Source organism: Lactuca saligna, chromosome 6, assembly GCF_052625555.1.
Source record: "Lactuca saligna cultivar CGN05327 chromosome 6, ASM5262555v1, whole genome shotgun sequence".
Taxonomy (NCBI): domain Eukaryota; kingdom Viridiplantae; phylum Streptophyta; class Magnoliopsida; order Asterales; family Asteraceae; genus Lactuca; species Lactuca saligna.
This window is the reverse complement of record NC_136422.1, coordinates 21812852-21838176: the sequence shown is the minus strand read 5'-3', so window position 1 is coordinate 21838176 and position 25325 is coordinate 21812852. Positions and strand designations below refer to the sequence as shown.

The 25325-nt window shown below is 33.7% G+C and overlaps 1 protein-coding gene, 1 long non-coding RNA gene and 4 other non-coding genes across 7 annotated transcripts; 5 read left to right on the top strand and 1 right to left on the bottom strand.

The window, feature by feature from the left end:
- The first annotated feature begins 3881 nt into the window (after positions 1–3881).
- On the top strand, positions 3882–6145 carry LOC145001302 (uncharacterized). The gene is made up of 2 exons (XR_013661537.1): positions 3882–4038; positions 4311–6145. It is a non-coding gene; the product is annotated as an uncharacterized LOC145001302 (long non-coding RNA).
- Positions 4324–4398, top strand: LOC145003699 (small nucleolar RNA R66). The gene has a single exon (XR_013662146.1). It is a non-coding gene; the product is annotated as a small nucleolar RNA R66 (small nucleolar RNA).
- LOC145003510 (small nucleolar RNA snoR118) lies at positions 4475–4564 on the top strand. Its single transcript, XR_013661979.1, has one exon. It is a non-coding gene; the product is annotated as a small nucleolar RNA snoR118 (small nucleolar RNA).
- Positions 4756–4853, top strand: LOC145003704 (small nucleolar RNA snoR69Y). The gene has a single exon (XR_013662151.1). It is a non-coding gene; the product is annotated as a small nucleolar RNA snoR69Y (small nucleolar RNA).
- On the top strand, positions 4934–5010 carry LOC145003503 (small nucleolar RNA snoR53Y). The gene has a single exon (XR_013661973.1). It is a non-coding gene; the product is annotated as a small nucleolar RNA snoR53Y (small nucleolar RNA).
- Positions 6146–22166: 16021 nt separating the features above from the next.
- LOC145001300 (ENTH/ANTH/VHS superfamily protein) lies at positions 22167–25042 on the bottom strand. Of its 2 annotated transcripts, none has more exons than XM_078960670.1 (2): positions 24732–25042; positions 22167–24309 (listed from the first exon to the last, which is right to left on the bottom strand). In XM_078960670.1, the coding sequence occupies exon 2, from the start codon at positions 24261–24263 to the stop codon at positions 22377–22379; it is 1887 nt and encodes a 628-aa protein (XP_078816796.1). In that variant the 5' UTR covers positions 24264–24309; positions 24732–25042; the 3' UTR covers positions 22167–22376. The 2 variants fall into 2 exon arrangements, with proteins under 2 accessions (XP_078816796.1, XP_078816797.1); XM_078960671.1 differs by having other exon boundaries at positions 22167–24290.
- Between the last annotated feature and the right edge of the window lie 283 nt (positions 25043–25325).

Here is a 25325-nt window from a genome sequence, read left to right as displayed (position 1 = left end):
TTTGATTGATATGGATATTTGATGATTTTTGATTAACTTAAAAATGAAAATTTTACTTATGAATTTTAGGACGTTACAAAATGAAAAAAATATCATTGTAACACAATCAATTATTTTCATTTACTCGATTATGTTACTAAATTTTTTTACGTAATAGCTTATTAAACATCCTCGATACGTCACACTTCCACATAGGCTCGGTAATCGGGTATCCGTTAAATTTTAATGGAAGTGACTTGATTAACGGGTAACTAGTGAGTTTAATGACCCATTGTGCAAAAAAAGATGGTTTAATGCAAAATCGGGTAAATGATGATGATTTATTGTGCTACAGTGACAATTTTCCTCTTAAAAATATCTATCTGCATAACACATATAACTTAACAAAATTGTTTGATTATTACTATATTTCTAAACACTTGTCAAGTAAGAAATTAGTGATCAAAATAAAAGTTTTTAATAGAATGTCTATCGACAAACTCACAAAAGTAGGATTAGTTTGAACAACTTTCATAAATCACATTTCTTTTGTACATACTCGGTCGGTTGATTATAAAGAAAAAGTGCAACAAACAAAAATGGGTTCATATGTATAATATTATTTAGGATTTAGGTCATTTTTGGTCACTTAACTTTTGGTTTTGTGTTTATTTGGTCACTTAACTCTTTTTAAGTTTTAAAAGGTCATCAAACTTTTAGCTTTGTGCTCATTTAGTCATTTAACTTTTGTTTTGGTCACATTTAGTCACCAAACTTTTAAAATTATGCTCATTTAGTCACTAAACTTTTAAATTTTTTTAAAAGTTTAATGACTAAATTAGCACAATTTTAAAAGTTAGGTGACTAAATGAGTACAAATCTAAAAGTTGGGTGATTAAATGAGCACAAAATCAAAAATTTGATGACCTTTTAAAACTTAAAAATAATTAAGTGACCAAATGAAGAAAAAACAAAAAATTAAGTGACAAAAAATGACATAAACCCTATTATTTATACTCCTTATACTACATGGGTGGATGGGCCATATATGGTTGCACTCTTGCTTATGTATTATCCAAGAAAAAAATGTTATAAATTCTTTTTTGGAACTAGAACATATTATATATGAAAAAAAAAATTTATTCCGAAAAAAGCATTATAATTTATATAAAGTTAGACGACTTTATTAAGAAATCAAATATTTAGGATGATTGTTAATACTTATATTGTTTTACGCGCCACAAACCAGCTGATAAATTAGCTTAATTTTCGAGATTTTCTTTTAAGTTATTAATTTGGCAAGCCAAAAAGTAACTTAAAAGATAATTTATAATTTTTTTTTTAAACTATGTTATTTTTTCAGAAGTTTAAATTTTGTTTTTTCAAATATACCCTTAGTTAATTAAATAAATCATATTTTTCTAAATCCTCATTTATGTAGTTTTATATCTCACTGATGGCTTATCGATTAGTTTTTAAAAAATGTAATTTTGTACAAACTAATATTTCAACTATCAATTAATTTTTTAATTGTCATCTAGTTTTTCAGTTGGTACATCAAACATAGTCTTATGAGTGTATCTACTAAGGAGTTCAGGATAACCCGTGTTACCTTCAAATTTTTAGGTGTAGTGGAAAATTTTCGTTGTAATGTAATTTTTCCGGTGAGCAACCACTAAATTTATATGTGCTACCCTTAATATTTTGTTCTGGTTTCGCCACTTGCCTTAACACCAATAAATTGACTTTTTTTTTTGTTCGTTATAAATATTTTGTAATGACTTTTAATTAATAGTTATTTAAAATTGAAATATATTTGTATTTTTTAACGTGGAGTAGATGTTACATTTTCATAAAAAAATGTGTTTGATGAAAAGGTAAAAGCTAAATTCTTGCTAAACGTTGACTAATTAAAAGTTTTATTAAAATTGGGTATAATCCAACAACTTGCATGGAAATTTTAGATTAGGTACCAATGCAAGGCAGTTTTTCAAAAAGGAACATTAGTTTATATATTTTTAATTGAGAATCAATTATTTGTGATCAAAGAATTTTATTTTATTAAAATGGTAATTCTTAAATAAAAGCACAAGTACGATCGTGTTTTAATACATACATTTATAAATATTCAAAAATATTTTGTACTAACAAAACATACCTTTATTTTGATAACTTATAACACAAAGATTTGTTGATTATAATAACCAGAGGTGCATAAACCAATCAGATTTTTTTTATTTATTTATTTTTTAATCTAAGAAAACATCCTCACCCAATATTATATTACCGGTTACCTCTTATTCGGGTCGAATTCTTCTAATTTGTCGGATAGGTGGTGGATCTTACAAAAAACATATATCAGGTTTTTACCTTAGAAGTTGATTTTCCATATAATTTAAAACACCCTTCAACTATTGTATAAGTTAGCGAAACTTATTTTTATTATGTGAATGAAACAATTTAAGTGAAAGAATCACCTTCATTCTGAAAGATTCTTGAGGTGACATTAAACATTGAAAAACAAACTTTTCGATTAGTTTTTAACAAACGTAAATTGTTTCAATGGCCTCTGGAGTTAGTATAAGTAGGTATTGATTGTAATTCCAATACATCGTAAAAAACGTTCTCTATTCTCCTATCTTGACTTATTCACAATATCGTATTCTTGAGTGCATAGTTCTTTATTCAAGTTCTATTCACAAAAAATGGCATTCGTTCAGAGCTAAAATAGTGTTGAAAGGGTAAAAAAGAAGAGACAACGGGCCTTTACATTACCAATAATACAGATATGATAGTTTATTAATATTTTGTACAATTTGAAGCCTGACTTTTTGTGGGTCATTTGATCCAGCTGTGGTGAAATTAATTAACCCCAATACTAGCATTAGTAATCTCTTGATTCCTTGTGGCAATTTGGACTTTTGGGCTTTGGTCTTTTAGCCTAAGAAATGATGAAGGTGTCATTTTTTTGTCCAAGTTTGTGTATTAAGTATTAACACAAGGAAATCAAAGTGTACACAGAACATGGGCTAACATATTTGTCTAAGTGTGTTATTGAAGAATTAGAGGTTCCTGAAGTATGTGATACTTGCAATGTTATCGTTCTCTATGGCCTTTTTAGAGTAGGAAGATGCAATCAAGAAAAGTTGAGGAAGTGTGAAGATTGCTTTCGTTTGATATTGTACTTTGGTAATGTCTTTGGTATACAAGTTAAGTTGACAATAGTTTATGGTTTACTATGTGTTATGGTCATGCAACTTCAAATGAGAATGTCGGTTGATGTTTTTGGTATTGCAAAAGATCACTTTTTCACTTATATTCTTCCACAAATTACTTCTCTCATAGAACATAGAACAAAACAAATTTTATATGTGTTTGTCTCTTGGATTTGGTTTTTAATCGTGTGTTTAAAGTTTATCCTATAAGGTTGTGGTCAAAGTTTGACTGCCATTTCATCATTCTAGTTTCTTTAAAAAAAACCATATTGTCTTCTTTCGTTCTTTTTCTTCTTCTTCTGTAAAGAGAAATCTCTGATAAAATCTTAATATTTTAAGCTAATTTATACTTTAATCTTGATTTATATTTTTTGAACTGAAAAGTCTCGATTACTTTATATTTTGTCCAAGTTAACAAAACAATTCTTATTTTTTTTAACAAAAAATAACAAATTATCATATAAAATTAGAAAATCCAGACTTTTCTATTAAAAAGATAAATATTAACATTAAACCGTAAATAAACTGACTTAAAATGTTAGAAATTTATCGGAGATTTCCAATATATTATTTTGAGCAAACAATTACAAACTTACAATCCGTAGAGTGAAATTCGAATAATAATTATAGGAGTTTGACCGATACTTTAATTAACCTAATTTAATTCTCTATTTTGGGCCACAGTTACGTGCTCCAAATCCATAAAATATCAAAAACTGCCCAAAAAATCAAAACCCTAATCGCCAAATTCATGAAACTACTATATAAACTGAAGCTGTAAGGGTTTATTCCACAGATCCACAATATTCCAACGATACGAAGTCATTCATCTGTTTCTACACTGGTATCTCTAAATTTGCCCCTTTTTGTTGATTTTTTTCTTTTCTCCTTTTTGCTATAGCAGATATCTGAAAGTTTTCTCTCCTCTTTGTGAGAAATCCTTTACAAATCGTATTAATTGATGTGATTTTTCTTTGGATATACGTCCTCAAGACTAGAGGCATAAATTTATTGCGCAGCTAATAAACTCCCGCTAAATTCATCAATTTATCTACGTTTTTTGTGTGTTTTTCGATTTGTCATTACGAATTGATGTTGTTTTTCGTATTTTCGAAGCATATTTTGGTGATCCAATGATGGCATGATATCTTTGAGACCTGATTTTAACATCTTGATGACAGCTATAAGCATTTACGCTGAGGATCCTTTCAAAAGAAGTTCTTTATACTTCCAACTAATTTCTAATGATTCATTATTTTCGTAAAAATAAGAAATTGTTCGGAGATGATGAAGTTTGCACTGGGCTCTGAGAGCAATTGATTAATTGCTTGATTTGATGCATAATGCAGCCTAGAAAGCTAGTCTGATCCTTTTTGTATCTTCTTTACATGATCGAATATAAGTTTCATTTATTGATTGCTGTTTGCGATGAAGATCGAACTTGCATCCCAGCTCACTCTGAGACCTTAATATGTTTAAGGTTGTGGATTAAAATTAGTTCATGTTTATCTGAGCTTTTTGTTTTGATTATTTCTTCTTAATTTTTGTTGTTTATTGCTATTGCAATGATGATGACATTATCTAATCCCAGCTCTATGAGACTTTAATTTGTTTAAGGTCAGGGAATTACAACGTTTAGTGTTTTATCTGAGCTTTGAGCTATTTTAACTCTGTTTTTTCAAAGTTTAATTTTTTTGCAATAAAAAGTTACAAACTTTTCGTTGGTTTATCTATTTTATGTTCCCAATGATGCATGAAATTGACCATGCTAATTCTGATTTTGATGATATATTGTTATGTCATTTCTGAGGGGACATTAAAACGTTTACAAAGTTTCATTATACACAATCATTTGTGATGGATATGTTTTTACTTTATGGTTATTGTAATCTAAGATACTTGAACAATTAGATCACAAAAGACAACGAAAATATTATGCTACATTAATTTGTAAATAATGGTTTTACAGAAAATTAATCTACGAAACGTTCTTAGATCTTATTGATAATCATTAAGGTAATAAAAGTACATCAACCGCAATACATATATCAAATTATTATGTGATAGCAGTATATAAATATATCAAGCAAACAATAACATAAAAAACATCTTATAAGTAAATGCCTCAATATTATGCTGTTTCACCAGTAATCTTTTATTGTCACGTTATATAAAAACACAAATATCCAATTCCAAGAAGCCAAAGCGTTTTTTAGAGTGCAATGAACGGAATTTTAAAGATTTGTTTATATACATGTAATTCCCTAAAAAGTGTATCATTTTCACATCAAACATATTATAAGCTGAATAATACCTACTCATATTTGAAATGTAAGTTGCCTAAAAAGATAATAAAATAACATCAACCATAATACATATATCGAATTTCAGTAAAGCATTTCAACAAACAATTTGCACGCAAAATTTAAGTACATAAACAAGTATCTTATATGGCAGTAAAGATGAGTGCATGGACCCATGATCAAAGATTAATTTAAGAGTAGGTGAAAGTATAGTTCACACTGAGAACAAATGTTCCAGAATCTGAGAATATGCATGCAAACAGAAAAGAAAAAGCTTTCAACTTCATACCAAAATCCAGAATCGATTTTAGATAAGGAAAAGAAAAAGATTTTTTATTTTAAGTTCATAACTAGATAGTAAATCAATTTCAGAGAAAGACCTTAGTCCTTAGGAAGAAGACATGCAAGTGCGTAGGAAGCCGACGAAGAAACCGACTAAATGGCAGCGCCAACAGGGGAAATTGAAGGGCGAAGAGAAAAAGCGAAGCTTGGGAGGGAATGGGGTTAATGGGCACAAACGAAATTCTTTATCAAAAAGAGAACCAGATCTTATGTATAATGTTAAATTAGTGTCGTATAGATACATCCTTACTTGATGTACTCTTTATGAAGCATATACAATACAATTCACAATCGTCCATTCCACAACTCTTTTGGGAGCATGCCTTCAAAACCGCAACATATCTTCACAATCACATAATCATTCCTCTTCTCAACTTTGATTCAACAAAACACCATACTATACCTTCCTCAAAACCTTTGGTTGCTTGTGTTATCCTTTCTTACGCCCATATAATTCTCACAAAATAGATTTTTGATCCCTCCACTGTATCTTTCTCGACTATAGTACAACACACAAATGATACATTTGTTTCCACCAATCATAACCTCCCCGTTATTTTTAATGAAATTGTCTTTCCCTATTTACCCCCAGTCTTTGCACCGCCCTCATCAACTCTTCCCCTCCATCTGATATTAACTCTAACTTACTAACTCACGTTGCCTCACTTTTATACCCATCACCACCATTAGACCCTACACCACCCTTCACTTACTCTTCCTCCACTTCTCCCTCCACACCTTCCATTACCCAACCATTTCCACCACCCTCTACAAACCCTACCAATCGTACTCCGCCTTATCAAAATCTTACCATCAGTTCTCGTGCCAAACACACTCAACCATCCACCTCTCATTATCGACTCAATCCATGTAACACTCATAGCATGGTTAACCCATACCACAAACCAACTCTCTCAAACATTGAATTTTCCATACATCTCTATCCGACACATCAACCTTTGAACCACACCTTTTCTCTCAAGATATTAAACATCCATGTTGGCAACATGCTATGCAATCTGAATATGATGCTCTTATGAGGAATAACACATGATCTATTGTTTCTTGTCTTACTAACGTAAATGTCATCAGTTGTAAGTGGATTTTCAAGATTAAAAGACGATCGGATGGTACCTTTGAACAACATAAAGCACGTATAGTAGCTCAAGGATTCACTCAAGAAACGAATGTAGCTACTTTGAAACATTCACCCCTGTCATCAAACCAACAACCATTCACCTTGTTCTCTCCATCACCATCTCTCATAGGTAGTCTATTAGATAGCTAGATGTTAACAACGCTTTTCTTAATGATGATCTAAACAAGGTTGTTTACATGAAACATACACGTTTCTTTGAAGACCCAACTCATCCCACTTACGTTTGTCGTCTACATAAAGCTCTTTATGAGTTAAAATAGGTTTCATGAGCCTCGTTTACTAAGCTCAAACATTATCTCGTTGATCAAGGTTTCAAAGCTTGCCAAGTGGATAGGGAAGCTAAAAACAATTAGAAATAGTCTTTGGTCACTATACTTTGAAGCATGACACAAGATAGATGACATTGCAGGAAGCCTATTGCTAAGGCTTTGCTTCTTGGTGTGTGATATTCTATTGATAACATCAAATCTGATTTGGAGGAGTGGAATGTTAGCCTGGATTTACCTGTGAGGAGAAAGGTAGGGTTGGGGAATGATACTTTTTTTTTTGTAAAGGTAAGTGGCTAAAGGGTTTTGTTCTTAAGGATGTATTTCCAGAGTTGTATCGAATTATATCCAACAAGAACTATAGAGTTATGGATAGGTTGTCTAGAGGCGGGTATGATGAGATAGTGGAGTTAGTTTGTGGGTGGAGTCAATATCATAGAAGGGGGAATGAGTCGTTTCTTTATTAAGGGCTATAGGGCAAAATTGGAAATATTTCCTTATCCTCTGCCATCAATTCTTGGAGTTTGGTGTATACTACTAATGGTGATTTCTCGACTGACTTATTGAGGATGTGCATGATGGAGGTTATCTTTGGGAGGAGTCGAGTACTTTTTGTAACGACCCAAATTTACAAGAAAAATTTTTCATTTAATTTAATAAACACATTTACGTAAAACCATGAGATCCCACATTTAGTTTAAATACATTATCCATTACATTATATAAATCATCACAGTGTCCCCAAACAAATTGGAGAAAGAGAAATAGAGTGTACGCCGCGCCATCACGCCTTGCCCTTGCCCTTTGGCTCCATGTACCAGAAACAAATCAACAACCTGTAAGCGAAACGCTTAGTGAGTTCCCCAGAGCATACCCCAAACTACACATACACATATCCTAGTAGCAAATCAAGCTACAAACATATCGCATAAGCCATGCATACATAAATCAACAAGAATGCCATTGGCTACCCCACATGGTTTTTACCTAGGACTGCCATGGGCTACCCCACATGGTCTTATATCCAATGCCATGGGCTACCCCACATGGTCTTTACCTAGGACTGTCATGGACTACCCCACATGGTCTTACATCCAATGCTACGGGCTCCCCTCTGGGTCTTCATGCAAAACATAGAATCGCATATCATATCAAATCACAGACTACACAAATACCATAAACACATAATGGGCCGGTCTTGGTGCCGTAGACCCATGGGTATGGTGAGAAGACTCACATCTGTCCAAATAATATGAATATTGTCCTCCTAATGATCCGCAACCTCCCAAACTGAATAATAACAATAATAATATAATCAATGATTGGTCCTTAATTTACCCCAAGGAAGGGCCCAACCTTTAAACCCTACCCCAAAGGCCCAATCACCCATTCTTTGCAAATGGGCCCAAAAGTCTAAGTCCAATATCCTTAATGGGCCCTTTAGCCCAATAAGGCCCAACTGATAAGTCCATGGCCCAAACAAAGGAAAAGGTCTCTAACTCACAGAATCCAATTAGGCCCAACAACCCAATGAGGCCCAAAAGTTCGTCATCCCAAAACAGGAACAACCCAAACTGCCCTGCGTACGCTCAGCGTACCGGCTTTTCAAGGGCTACGCGCAGCGTACACAAAGGACGCCCGGTGTAAGTCTGAGTTAAGCATTTTCATTAAGTGCTTAATATTCCATTTTTTTACGTCCAAAATCTAGATCTGAGTTCATTAACACGTCCCAAGGCATAAAGTTGCTAACTTTATGTCTTTGCATGTCCCTTATACCTCCAAAATCATCATTAAGACCTTTCCAAAGTCTTTAACTCATGCACAAGGTCAAGACCTCCACCAAGATCCTATTTTTATGCTCCTAAATGGCTTAAGGACCTTAGATATGACTTTATTGTCGAATGGGCACGATCTAGCCAACAAATGAGGTCCAAAGTTCATCAAAGGGACCAACTACATAGACCCTAGCTAGATCTAAAGAATAAAGAGGAAAGATGCAAGCTTTTTACCTCTAGGAGCTCTGTAAGATGATTATGATGCAAGATCTTGAAGCACCCACTCGATCCAAGCTTGCTTGACCAAATCTTTTTTTTAAATGGACACTAAAGACCACAAATGCACACTTTGAAGGCTCAAAGATGATCTCTCAAAGCTTCCAGAAGTGTAATGACGTTCTAGGGCAATGAAGGCTCTCTAGGGTTCAGTCCAAGGAGCTTAAAGTCGTTTATATAGGCCTCAAGTCCAAGAATTCGGGTTTTTGATCCCTGGCGTGTACACGCGTGCTCACGGTACGCCCAGCGTACCTCCAAACATCCGCGACCAAGAAGGGACTTAGTACGCTAAGCGTACACTTAAGTACGCCCAACGTACTTAAGAGACTATTTATGCAATAATTCCAATTTAAAGGTTCAAGGACATACCATTTATTTCTGGATGTTACACTTTTGATCAGATTAGTTTGGTTCGGTTAAAAGTAAACTGTTTTGTGTGGAGCCTTATGTGTAACAGAATCCCTTTGGCAACTAATCTCTTTCATAAGAGAGTGCACATCAATTTTGTTTTATTCCATTAATGCTTGAAGGATGTTGATGATGTTGACCATGTTTTTTTTAAGTATGATTTTGCAGTTAGGGTATGGCAATGGTTGTGCTCCTGGTATGGTCTGAATTTTGTTGCTCCAAATTGCTTTTCATAATTGATTTCGATGGCTAATACCTAGATGAGGATAAAAGGAGACGTAAGTTGTTTTTGTCTGTCTTATTTGGTTCTATGATGCTTATGGAAAGCTAAAAATTATCTTATTTTCAAGAAGAGAGGCGATTCTTTAGAACGGCGGATTAGGTGCAAATTTTGTCTTTTGGTTGGTTAAAGCATGGAGATAGTTTTAATTTGTTAAGTTGGTTTGACTAGGGGTGCAAACGAGTCAAGCCGAGCCCGAGCCTGGCCAGACTCGACTTGGGCTCGTTTAATTTATATGAAGTCCGAGCTCGTTAAGAAACTCGTTTACAAATACCCTAAATCCATAATTCCCCTAATATGTCTTATTTTAATATATATATATATATATATATAATAATAATAATAATAATAATAATAATAATAATAATAATAATAATAATAAATTATATTATATAAAGTCTCGTTTAAGCTCGCGAGCCTAATCGAGCTTAATGACATAGGCTTGAGCTCGAGCTCGTTTAATAAACGAACTTAATAGTAAGCTCGAGCTCGTCTAAAGGTTTCGAGTCAAGTTTTTAATGATCCTATCCCGAGTAGCTTGGCTCATTTGTACCCCTAGGTTTAACTGGTGCATTTTTCCTAATATTGTTTGTACTTTGTAATGGTTTCTAACGCCTTGCTAGCTCGTTAATATTATCTCTGCCATTCAAAAAAAGTTCGAAGACTTTAATTAGAAAACAGATATTTAAGATGATTGTTAATAATTATTTATAATCGGAACAAATGTAATATTTTATAGAGTTAATATTAACTAGAGAAATATAATGTATTTTTTAATGCGGAGTAAATGTTACAATTTCATTAAAAAAAAAAGTTGGTATGATGGATGAAAAGGTAAAAGCTAAATTCTTGCTAAATGTTGACTAATTAAAAGTTTTCCTAAAGTATATATAATCCAACAACTTGCATGGAAATTTTAGATTAGGTGCCAATGCAAGGCAGTTTTTCAAAAGGAACATTAGTTTATGTATTTTTAATTGAGAATCAAGTGTTATCAAAATAATTCATTTTACTAAAATGGTAATTCTAAAATAAGAGTACTAGTTAGATCGTGTTGTAATATATATATATATATATATATATATATATATATATATATATATATATATATATATATATATATATATATATATATATATATATATATATATGGGAAAAGTGAATATATCCTTAAGGGTATATAAACTTACGTACCCAAACACACCATAATATGTCATTTTGTTTGATATATTCATTATAATGTTCTTAAACTTCAACTCTTAGCTTGATTTAATTTCAAAATTTTCGAAATTTTATTATTATCTTTCTCTTACATCACATGTTTTTGCCGAACACCTACTAGGCTATATATATTGTAGTTGAAAATGAAATCCATGTAAGAGGAAGATAAATGTGTAATTTATACAAATCATGGAAGTAATTACGTTAGAAGTTAAATTATAAAAACATTGGACAATTAGAATGTATTATATGATACAAAACGATATAGTATAGTGAGTTTGGGTACGTAAGCTTATATAACCTTAAGGGTATATATATATATATATATATATATATATATATATATATATATATATATAAAACAATGATTTGTTGATTATAATAATTAGAGGTGCATAAAACAATGATCTGCAGATTATAATAATCATAAGGATGACTTGCAAAGAACTTAAGCAAGCTTTCGACCGAACACAAAGAAACTATCGACTAGGGTAGGGCATTAGTTAGTAGTATATGACAACGAGTCCCGATTTTGATATTTCGGAGGCTTTGTGCGAAAAAAAAAAGTAAAACCTTATAAAAAAATTCTTATAAAATATTATTAAATCAATTTACTACCTATAAATGCAAAACCGAAAGTTGCTAAATAACATCTCGTAAGTTCACTACCACAGCAGCAAGTTTCAACTCATTACATGTTTTAGTTTCTATGATCATAGATATTTATTATAATATCTTCTTTGTCATCACTCTTACTATTCAATGTGGCTATTTTTTCATTTATTAAAGGCATATCTTCTCACATTTATAGTTCAATTTATTCTCTAGGTTCTTCCACAACACCATGAACTTATTCTCTAGGTTTTTCCACAGCTTAATGAATTTCATCTATGTTTTTTGGCACGTTCAACTTCTTCTCTATGTTCATCCACAATTGATTCTTCATTACGATGATATTCCAACATTTCTTTGAGAAGCCTATTGTCCCCTACACCCTAAAATCTACTTGACAATCTATTGACACTGATATTAGATTTGTTATGGTTTATTTTTTTATGAGTGTTATAGAAATCTATAATGTTTGGTTGACCTTATATAAGAAACATATGTTTTTCGGATACATATACTTTCCTTAATGTGAAAAATACCAAAACCATTACTATATATTTGCTTATAAATTCGGAGGCCCTTTAAAAATTGGAGACCTCTTGCAAGATCAACGATAACTATTCACGAATTAAGTGATGCAAGAAGCAATTTCATTTGACAACTCACAATTTATGAAATTCATGAGAAAACCACATTATAATTTTGGTAACTCATACCATTTTTAGATGAAATGGAATAAAACTTTGGAACAAAGCACATAAAATATAAATATTTTAGGTTTTGACAATTAAACTTATAAATTTTTTTTTGGAAGAGTACTTATAATATATTTCTTTAGCTTCTCGTGGAATGATTTCATATCTAGACATTACAATTCGTCGGTTCAACATGTAGAGTTGGTCAATGATAAAACAAACAATGTTGTTTGAATTGTTTGTGTATTCACATACCAATTAAATTTATATAATATTTTACATGGCGTAAATTCTATATTTGTATTAAAAATTAAACTTTTTCTTTTTTTCATTTTTTCTTGATAATGCATCAATTGATAACATCATTGTTGCATTAGACAACATTTTTTCATATCGAGTTGCACATATTATAAATTTATTCAAGTTGTACCAAAAGTTAATGAAACAATAAGTTAAAATTTTATATTTATTTTATCTATGGTTTATGATATGATCAATGTTAGGAGAAAAAACTACTATAAATTTAGATTGAAACATCATTAGGGTATAGTTATGTCGTAGTCACATAAGGAATTCAAATGATCTAGGTTGAGTTTGGTAGTATTGTTTTTATTTATATAAAAAACGTTTTCAAAAAATATAATTGAGTTTTCATTTTCAGTTTTCAATAAAAATTTTAAGAAATATGTTTGGTTGAAATCGATGGAGATTTCATTTTTCATTTTAGAAATTTAGAAAACTTTGGAAAATTTAAAAAATTACGTTGTCTAATTTACATACAATTCAGAAAATATAAAATTTATATTTGCTTGGATTTTTTTTTTTGGTTTTTTTTTTTTGAAAATTGAATCAACCAAATGTGTTTTCAAAATTTTCATTTTCATTCATTAAATTTCATGGAGAATTGAAAAACTTTTCACAACCAAACGTTTCAACGCCTTAAAATATTTTGCGGCAAGAAGTTGTTGAGTTAGGGCCTCAAACTTGGCATGCCAAGCTCAAAGGGGCGATGTGCATCAAGCTCCATTGGCTCTTGCCTAACTGTATGTCGTGTCACACCCTTGGGTCTTACAACAATGTTTACTTTTGTTTAAGTAAGTTCGAAGGATGAGACTATAGCATGCAAAGTGAAGCAATATTTATATATAGTTTTGAGTTAGTTTCTTTGCCCTTATGAGTTAGGCAATCTAATGTGTTTATCAATAATACATAATAATTGTTTCTAACAAGGTTGGTTAAAACATGTTTGAAATTGAAGAAATTCGTATTAACCGTAAGAATGTTACAGACTCAGAATACGTATGAAGGGTTTTTCTTTTTCTGTTATTCACATAACCAACAAGTACATATATAGGGTATACAATACAGGATAATTATCTACCTTCAAAACTAACTATCGGATATACACCATACAAGATATCCACAAAACTAATTATTATCTTAAAAAGACTCTTGACCACACTCCCCCTCAAGCTGATGAATGTATATCGATCATTCGAAGCTTGTCCAAAGAGTCGTTGAATATTCGCACACACACAACCTTGGTTAACATGTCAGCTAACTGCTCATTCGAATTCACATACGGTAGACTAATCGTCTTTTTCTCAAGATGATCTTTAATGAAATGCCGGTCCAATTCAACATGTTTAGTCCGATCGTGTTGAACTGGATTACTCGCTATCTTCACAGCCGCTTGATTATCACAAAATAACTCCATAGTACCCTTCACATTTATGCCCAGATCCTTTAACACCCGTTTGACCCAAAGTAACTCGCATACACCGTGAACCATACCTCGAAACTCTGCCTCCGCACTCGAGCGCGACACAAACTTCTGTTTCTTACTACGCCACGTTACAAGATTACCACCAACAAATACGAAATAACCTGACGTGGACTTACCGTCAGACTTGTCTCCTGCCCAATCAGAATCCGTATACCCTTTAACTTCTACGCTTCCATTTCTGCCAAAGAACAAACCCTTACCCGGCGACGACTTCAAATAACGTAGAATCCGGAAAACAGCCTTCATGTGACTCTCACTAGGAGCATGCATAAAACGGCTTACAATGCTAACCGCATATGCAATATCCGGTCGTGTATGTGCAAGATAGATTAATTTTCCGACCAATTTTTGATACCTCTCTCTATTGGTTGGAACTTGACCTGTCGATTCTGTAAGCTTATGATTCACTTCTATAGGAGTATCAATCGGTTGACACTCCAACATTCCCGTTTCTGCAAGAAGGTCTAAAACATACTTTCGTTGACACATTACTATCCCATGCTTAGATCTAGCAACTTCAATTCCCAAGAAATACCGTAAGTCCCCGAGATCCTTCAATTCAAACTCGCGACTCAACAAACCTTGTAGTGTGTTAATCTCGTCTGGATCGTTGCCCGTAACAACCATATCATCCACATACACGATTAGGGCTGTGACCTTATCACCGTAACTCTTCACAAACAAAGTGTGATCTGCGTCTGATTGTTTATACCCGATCTTTCTCATGAACTTTGAAAATCTTCCGAACCACGCCCTAGGGGATTGCTTCAGCCCATATAGTGCTTTGTTCAATTTACACACCTTGCCGCCATAATTCATTCCAGGAGGAGGATCCATAAACACTTCCTCTTCTAGATAACCATTGAGGAAAGCATTTTTCACGTCGAACTGCTTAAGTGGCCAGTCTTGATTTGCCGCAATTGACACAAGGACTCTAATAGTATTAATTTTAGCCACTGGTGCAAAGGTATCTTCATAATCAATACCGAACTTTTGCGTGTAACCCTTTGCAACTAACCTTGCTTTGTACCGAGCCACCTTTCCATTTGAATCGAGCTTCACAGTGAACACCCATCTACACCCTACGGTTTTCTTTTCAGTTGGGAGTAACACCTCTTCCCACGTTTGATTTCTTTTGAGAGCGTCAACCTCTTCAGACACCGCTTTTCTCCATTCAGGGTGTTTCATTGCGTCTTGTATGTTTTTCGGAATCACCACGGATGATAACTCTTCCACTATGCAACGTTGAGTGTCGGCTAGCTTGGCCGTCGAGACAAAGTTATTGATCGGATATCGAGACTTCGATGTTAGATCCGGTTGATATTGTTTACGTGGTACCCCTCTATTACGTCTAACTGGATACCTAGACGCAGGTGTCTCATGTTCCTGTTCACCCACAACTTCACCATACACGTTAGAGTTCTCATTAAAAAACATACCTTGCGACGTGTTTGGATCAGACTCGCTTGGATGAGGCTCGTTAACAGGCTCGCTTGGATCAGACTCGCTTGGTATCGGGCTCGTTGTACTATCTGTTGGTGTACTATCTGTTTGGGCTTCACTACCGTTTTGCCCATCTCCCCCTGAATCGGATCCGCCATTACCTATGTCGTTCGGCCCATTCTCGCTTAGTCCATCTTCATAAATCGCATTTCCGGATGGACCCAACTCATTGGGCTGTATATTTCCCTCATTAGATTTCTCCCCCTGAGGGAAATATTCAGGTGTAAAATATGGAATTTTTTCATGGAAGCTAACATCACGAGTAACATAAACCTTCCCACTTTTCGGATCAACACATCTGTACCCCTTCTTGTAATCAGCATATCCAATGAACATGCATTTTTTGGCCCGTGGTTCCAATTTTCCATCATTACTATGCACATAGGCCGAACACCCGAATACTCTTGGTTCGAGATTGGGTCCGATGATTAATTCCAGTTTTTCGTGTACTACTTGTAAAGGTGTTTTGAAATTGAGGACTCTTGAAGGAGTCCGATTCATTAGGTATGCCGCACTCCGCACAGCTTCTCCCCAATATTGACGGGGTACCTTCATGTCGAAAAGAGATGCTCTTACAATCTCGAGTATTTGTTTATTCCGTCTTTCCGCGAGCCCATTTTGTTGAGGAGTATTGGCGCATGATGTTTGATGTCGAATGGAGTTTGCCTTACAAAATGCCTCCATTTCCTGATTAACATACTCACCTCCATTATCGGATTGGAGCACTTTGATCTCACATTTAAATTGAGATTTAATTATCTGATATAGTTCCTTGAACACATGCGGTACTTCACTCTTGTTTTTCAATAACGACACCCAAATCATACGTGAGAATTCATCGATAAAAGTTACAAAATAACGATACCCACTTGGGGTTGCAATTTTAGCCGGACCCCAAACATCCGAGTGGATCTTCATGAATGGAATTGTTGTTTTGTTTTCACTGGGAAGATATGAGACTCTATGATGCTTAGCCAATTCACAAATATCACAACTAGAATCAAATGTTTTATTATTCAAAAATAATTCAGGTTTTAATCTTTTTAAATACCCAAACGACAAATGTCCTAATCTACGGTGCCATAACCACGCTAACTCGTTTCTTCCTTCTACGTTATACGCCTCCGCTAATCTTTCTTCTTCGAGATAGTACAACCTGCCCCTCCTAGTACCATAGCTAAGAATCTGATCCGTCGCGATATCCTGAAAGAAACATTTATTTGGCCAAAACGAGACATAACAATTGAGTTGGTCAATAACTTGGCTAACAGATAACAAACTTGAAGATAAGGATGGGACAACAAGGATTGATTCAAGATTCATTGATTCCGAAATTTTTGCTGAACCTTCGGAAATTACGTCAGCCGATCCTCCGTTTGCCGTTTTAATTAAACTTTGTGTTGGTTGGGTTTTAATTTCCAATATAGAAGGATCGTTTGTCATGTGATCCGTAGCGCCAGAATCAATGACCCATTCATGACTAAAAAATCGGGATATAGTAGGCTTACCGTGATCACTAAATGACTCGGTATGTGCCGCAACCGGAGTCCCATCATCACCTTTTGTTGTAGCCATGGATGTCTGTCCCACCTTCCTTCGTGGCCTCTTTGAGAAGTCCCACCATTCGGGGTACCCAACTAGTTCATAGCACCTTTGTTTTGAGTGTCCCTCTTCACCACAGTGGGTACACACAAAATTATTCTTCTTATTGTTGGAACTCTTCTCCTTTTCTTTCTCCTTCACGGTGCGACTCCGAGTAGCCAAGTTCACGACACTGTCGGTCTCGCGTTTCACGTCCTCCATTGTAGATCGTTGTTGCTGATCTTTGCGAACGAAAGCATAGCAAGCTTCTAGGTCCATTGGAGGGTCCTTACGCAAGATCTCTCCCCTCGCTTGATTGAATTCAACGTCCAATCCCGCGAGGAAGATGTGCACTCGGAGTCGTCCCAAGATTTTTTTCAAGGATACGATCTTATCAACTTCATCTTCATGACCCATTAGTCGGGTATCAATCTCCTGAAAAATTCCAACCAATTCGTTATAGTATGCTGCGAGTGGCCGTCCATTTTGCTTCGTGCTGAACGATCTCCGATTTAACTCGAACAACTGCGTTTCATCCGTTCCATCGTAGAAGGTTTTCGCCACGGCGTCCCAGATTTCTTTTGCCGTGTTCAACCGGATAAACGTCGAGATCAAGGTTGGACTCATGGAATCGATGAGCCAACTCTTGACTCGATTATTATCCATTAGCCAGGTTTCGATCTGTTTCGCGCCGGATTCAGGTTTCTTGGAGGTTCCCGTCAAGAACCCAAGTTTGTTTCGAGCGCCAATCCTCATCTCCATCAGTTGGGACCACAACTGATAATTGGTTTCGTCCAGAATGATCCCCGTCGGAAAAGGAGCATCTTGGACGATGAGACGAGGTTCTTGAGGAGCGGTGGTATCCTTATCAGTCATTGCGATTCGAGGTTATTCGTGCTTCGATTTGTTTTTGATGTGGGTTTCAAACGGTATGCTCTGATACCATACAGACTTAGAATACGTATGAAGGGTTTTTCTTTTTCTGTTATTCACATAACCAACAAGTACATATATAGGGTATACAATACAGGATAATTATCTACCTTCAAAACTAACTATCGGATATACACCATACAAGATATCCACAAAACTAATTATTATCTTAAAAAGACTCTTGACCACAAATGTTGTTAAACAAACATATAAAAAAGTGTTCAATATTAAAATAATGTTGAGAGGGAAAACAAGGATATGAAAAATACCCTCTTCGTCTTATATTTATTGTCTACTTTTGATTTTTGAAGTCTTCATTCTCCAACTTTGACAATATATATTTTTATTTGTGTTTATATATTACTTAAGGAATCTTGTAACAATGAAAAGACATTTAAAATAGACTTCATTCATATATTTTGCATCAAGTATTATATATAAAAAAATATTTAAACACAAAATGCAAGAATAAAAATTTTAAAATAAAAAATGTACAATAAATATGAAACAAATATAATACTAAGTTTTGGCAATCAAAAACATATAAAATAAGAGACAACGGGCTGTTACTTTGGAGGGTAGTGGGTTGGGCCCAATAAAATAAATATGACAATTTGTTGCAACCTAACTTTTTTTGGATCATTTGACCTGAAATTACCCTTATTAGTATTATTTGTAATTTGTTAAATTTTCAGAAAAAAATTATTATTTTAAAAAAAATAACAATTAAGTCCTAAATTTATTTTTCTGAATAAAAAAACTCAAGAAATCAGTAAATTTCTTTACTCTAGCCCTATTTTGACCTATTTAGCATGTTATAGAACCAAATCGTTAATTTTTCCAAAATAATAAGATTTTTTCTATATATTTCCACAATATTTGTATATAATATATAAACATGTTTTTAAATAATTTTATTTATTTTTTATTTTTAATATATTTATGTATTTTTAAGTTTTTATTTTTTTATATTGTTTTTTTTACGTATTTTAAATATATAAATATATTTTTTTACGTTTTATTTTTATATATTTTTATGTATTTGGGTATATTTTCAGTATTTATGTATTTTTTTAATGTTTTTCATATAGTTTTTTTTTACATATTTTTTATGTATTCTAAATATATAAATGTACTTTTACGTGTTTAAATGTATTTTGAAACTATTTTTTCTATGTATTTTTACGCATTTTGGTATATTTGTTTACGTATTTATTTATTCTTTTTTTTTTCAACCTTCATTTTAAACTAACTATTAAACATTATAATTAAAAAAAAAACATTGTACTTAAAAAAAAATCAAAGATGATCTTTAGCAATAATGATATTTGTAAACTTTAGTCATCTACAAATTTGAATTTAAGAAAAGAATAAAAGATTTTACCATAAAAAATGGTGTTGATTGCCAAGTGCGGGTCTTTGAAAAATGTTTGTTTTGAAATACTCTACTGTTTTTTTTTTCTTAATGTACAAAGTCTAATAGTTAGCTTACAATGAAACTTGAACTAAAAAAAATATATAAAAACATAAAAACAATATACCAAAATACATAAAGTTACTTAAAAAAACTACATATACATATGTAAAAAAAATATGTTTACACATTTAAAATACATAAAAATGTGTAGAAAAACTATATAATTTTTTTTTAAAATACATAAATACATGAAAAATATACCAAAATAAATAAAAATACATAAAAATTCATATAAAAATGTAAAAAATACGTTTATACATTTAAAATATATAAAAACATAAAAACAATATACCAAAATACATAAAGTTACTTAAAAAAAAACTACATATTTAAAAAAAATATATGTTTACACATTTAAAATACATAAAAATGTGTAGAAAAACTATATAAAAAAATTTTAAAATACATAAATACATGAAAAATATACCAAAATAAATAAAAATACATAAAAATTCATATAAAAATGTAAAAAATACGTTTATACATTTAAAATATATAAAAAATATTTTAAAAAATTATATAAAAATTATTAAATTTTTGTTAAAAAAAATACATAAATATGTAAAATATATATAAAAATATGTTTATACCTTGAATATAATTTTTGAGAAAATCGGTAAAAATATCTCGTTATTTTGGAAAAAAAAATAATAATTTGATCCATGACTTGCTGCTGAATATGTCAAAAGGGACTAAAGTGAAGAAATTTACCAGTTTCTTAGACTTTTCTAGTAAAAAAAATTGAGACTTAATCGTTAATTTCTCTAAATAATGAGACTTTTGTAGAAAATTGTCTAACCCTGGTTCCTCGGTTCAATTTAACAAGAGAAAAGAAAAGAAATGAATGTGATAAAAAAAATTAAAAGAAATTACACCCCGTTTCCGAGTTTATCAAAAGAAAAGAAAAGAAGAGAAAAGAAGGTCACGAGAGAAAAAAGAGAAATGAAAGGAAAACAAAATTTTCTTTTGTGTTCCCGAGTTGGAGAGAAGTGGAAGGAAAATTAATTATTTTCTTCTTTTCTTCCAAATCCTCCCAAATCGGAATGAAAGATACAAGGGAAAGTGATCATTCAATTTCTCACCACTTCCTTCCACGTCCTTCCTTCAATGAAACTCAGGAACATTAATTTTTTTTCATTTTCTTCTCATTTCCACCCATTTCTTTTCCTTTCTTTCGTTAAGTTGAACTCGGGAACAGGGTGTTAACGTTATCGAGTTTCATTAATGGAAGATAATTGAAAGATCACTTCCTCTCTTAACTTGCATTCCGATTTGGAATGATTTGAAAAGAAAAAAAAAGAACAAAATATTTTATTTTCCTTCCATTTCTCTCCTATTCGGATACACAAAAGATACATTTCTTTTTCTTTCAATTCTTTTTATTTCTCTCCTCACTTTCTTTTCTTCTCTAGAACTAGGTTAGTTAGTAATTTCTTGATTCCTCATGGCAATTTGGGCTTTGGTCTTTTAGCAGTAGGACACAACAAAAATAGCTTTTTTTTGTGTAAGTTTTTTGATTAACACAAGGAAATGTAATTCTACACGGAACATGTGCGAATATATGTGTCTAAGTGTGTTATTGAAGAATTAGAGGTTCCTGAAGTATGTGATACTTCCAAAGACATTGTTCTCTATGGTCATTTTATGGTTTACTATGTGTTATGGTTATGCAACTTCAAATGATAATATCGGTTGATGTTTTTGGTTTTCCATAAGATCGCTTTTTCACGCATGCATTTCTACAAATTCCTCGTCTCATAGAACATAGAACAAAGCAAGTTTTCGTGTTTGTCTCCTGGTGGATTTTAAACAGAGCCCAACCACTTATTTATCTTAACACCTACTCATAGGGTCAAAATTACAAAATTTTAGAATATCCCAAAATTCTTCGATATTCATCAACTCTCTTTCTAACAGCGTAGATGCATTAGCCATCAAGCCATTCCACATATGCATGATTTTAGGGACCACATGAACCATTTGCTTAATTTATTCTAGAAACTCAGATTTCATTCTTTGCTTGAACCGTGTGGTCAAAGTTTGACTGCCATTTTCTTTTCTTTGAATATATAATTTTATCAACATTTTCAATCCGTATAATTAGCTTCTAATAATTAACCATTACTTCAATTAACCTAAATTTTGGCTAATAACATAATTTATTAATCTAAGTGGTAACACAAATTAGATCAATTGTGTGCCAAAAGGGAAGGAATACTTAGGCATTAAGGAAACAAGCATTTATGCTTTTCTCTATCCAACTAAAAGCATAAAGCAATACCAATATCAATAGACCCTCTAACAGAATAAAGTTACTTCCAAATGGCATCAATTCATCACTTATAAAAAAAGATAGTATAACAAAATAACAGATGAATAATCTAGTACTTAGTAGTAGCAAATAATTACATAATCGAATTAGTTACTCATGTGTTCTAACAAAAACATAGTATAACAACAAAAATGCCAACAAAAAAAAAAAACCTCAGAGTGGAAACATAAAAAAAAAAACATCACAATATATGTAACACATAATAAGAATTATAAAAAAAAAATGTATTTAGATATTTAGTAAGTAGGATAGTAGTACCCGGATCCGTTTACAGGTGGAGCTCCATAAGGCATCATGGGTGGTTGACCCGGTGCAACATATCCACCATTATTGATTTTAGCCAAACTAACTTGACCTTGCATTCCATCTCTCGCATACTGATTCCAAACCATCTGTTCTTGAACAAGCAAATGTTGTTTCTTTTCAATGTCCGCCATCTGGACATAAGCAGGTGGTGGGACACTTAACGAAGCAGCAAACGGGTCACCACCCACGGGTTGAACCGACCCGTCAGGAGCCGGGAGGGCCAACACCGGTGTTGTGGATGACTTCCCTGGTAAAGCCACGCTACTCGCACTGCCGCCACTCAAACTGGTGGTGCTCACATGTTGCCTCACTATTCCCTGGTCATACATTCCGTTCAACAACAACGGGTCAAGCCCACCACCCATTGCCGCCTTTTGTTTCTCCAAATTACTAGTGGTTTCCACCAACGCAAGCTCCCAATCGGCTTTTCCGGCCTCCGCCGCCGGATTCTGCCATGCCGACGTCACCTCCGCCTCACCACCGCCAAAAGCCTCCCAGTTTCCGTTGGCGCCACCTTTCGCCGGACCGGCGAACAAAGCCAATGCGAATCTATTTCCCTGGTCGTCGGCTGTCACCGATTCCTCACGTAAGTCGACTAAGTCACCAGTGTGTTGCGGTTTGGGTGGCGGAGCCGCCACTGGTGGTGGCGGTGGCGGTGGTGGAGTATGAATCTCCGGTGCTGGTAAAGCTTTTATTTCGTTCATGTCGGGAACGGGTTCTTCTTTAACTTCGGGTTTTTTTTCAGGGCTTTTTGTAGCTTTTGCTCTGTCTCTAACAAACTCTTCTAAAGTTTCTAGTAATTTTCCTGTGATTTTTTGAACTTCTGGATACTCTGATGATCTTGCAATTCCCATATCTTTGCACCAATTATAAAACCCTACAAGTTCATCAATCTGTTTTGCAGCAGTTGCGTAAGCATCGAATGCTTTCACACAATCATGATGTTCCATATCAAAGAATCGATCGAGTAAAATGGCTAAAACTTCACATATATCAGAATAAAGTTTGAAGCTTTCTTGAACAATTGGGTATAAAGCAACTAAAACCATTCTACTGTTTCTTGCTAGACCAGTAGGTCGACAGGATAATACCCTGTCTAATAGCCTTTGTAAATGTCCCATTTTCCCAAAGATTCTTTCAGGTTTCATATCTCTCAAAGGGGTTGTATTTGTATCTTTCTTGTCGTGAGATGATCCAGATCCTTCTCTAACATCTCCTGAAGATCTTGATTTCCTTATATTTCCATACCCTGGTTCATCGTCATAATCGTATCCGCGATTTGGTGGAGATCTCCATTGATCTTCCCTGGACCTCACGGAATCTCCATTGCTGCCACCGGTTTGCTTTCTTTCATATGCAATCAAATCGAGTCTCTGATCAAGGTAAAAACCGTAAGTTCTAACGAAAGTGGAGTGATCCCATGAATTGGAGTGTGCTTCATCGCGGAAGTCTGACATGTTTAGCAATCTGGTTCCTCTTCTAGTAGCGTACATGATTTCCTGCTGGAAAACTGAGTCGCCGTCGTTCAAGAGTCGGTGGATGAGAACTAAGCATTTTAGGGCGACGATCCAATCACGAGTCTTGCTTAATCTTTTGGAAACAGCGTGGACGCAAGCGCTGACGTAGCCTCGTGAGTATGATGTGAGCTGGAGGATTTCTCGTATGTATTTCTCGCCGGCGGGATCGTCGTCGTGACTGGTGGCTTTTACTATAGCGACTTCTAGCTCCGGTGCCATGTTGCTAGCTACTTTTGCGATTCCAATGCTTGTTTGATCCTTCACCGCTCCAATAGCTTTCCGCAAGGTTGTCGGCGCCATTGCTGCAATCCTTCTTCAGCAAAAACCCTAGAAAGCAAAATCGGATCTATAGAAACATAAACAAATTGCATTAAATCATCCACACGGAATCAGATCTCATTAGTTGAAAAATCAACAGTACACAAATTAGACGCTAAAAGTGTTATGAGTTCTAGATTCATGGCTTTAAAAAAAAAAAAAAAATCACAACTAAATTTTAAAATTTTCAAAAAATTGGAGTTAAAGCAAACATGACTATAATTGATTAGCTTCTCATAAAATTAAACAATGAAAAATGAACACACTTCATTAATCATCGGCAAAAATATTAAGCACGATCATTAATTGTTATTAATAGCGAAATGAAATTCAAATAATAAATCACAAATGCAGTTGGTTCACTAACTTTACAAAAGTTTACTAAAAGTTCAAACCTATCAAAATGCCAACTGAGATCGGTTGAGACTAAATCAGATTCGGTGGCCTTACCGTTTATGATCTGCAACAGGAAACCGGTACAGGTGATCGGAAAAGTGGAGGAATGGATCTGTAGACTTCGGTGGAAAAACGATCAGATCTGAAGTTGACGCAGCCACATATCGATGAGTATCTTGTCGTTGCTTCGCCGGATTTCCCTGCCACTTTTTAGCTGGATTTTCTGCTGAGAAAAAAAGGTAGATGGGAGAAACAGGTGGGAGAGTTGGGGTTGGTTGAATCGGTGAGATCCAGAGAGAGACAGGGGGTTTAGTGTGTGTGTTTGTGTGTGACAGAGAAATTCGGGCGGTGTCTTAAATGTGTTTGTGTGGGTTGACGATATATGTTAATTATTGTGAGGACGCGTTTCTTCTACGTTGATCGTGATTTATTTGTTTACGGGTTAACGACCGTAATCAACTTTTTTTTTTTTTTTTTTTTTGCCCATTAATTTTTTTAGACAAAATTGTAAAAATGGAAAAATAAAATAATTATCTAATTTGGGGTCTCTCTCATCAAGTACAAAGATCGAGAAGGAGATCTAATCACCATCAACGCCTGAGGTGAGATCTGGAGAAACTTTAAGTAATCCTCAAGGTACGTTCAAAC

What these genes read in the sequence shown, in the direction of transcription:
- LOC145001300 (XM_078960670.1), bottom strand. Translation starts at nt 24,263, where the DNA reads ATGGCGCCGACAACCTTGCGGAAAGCTATTGGAGCGGTGAAGGATCAA.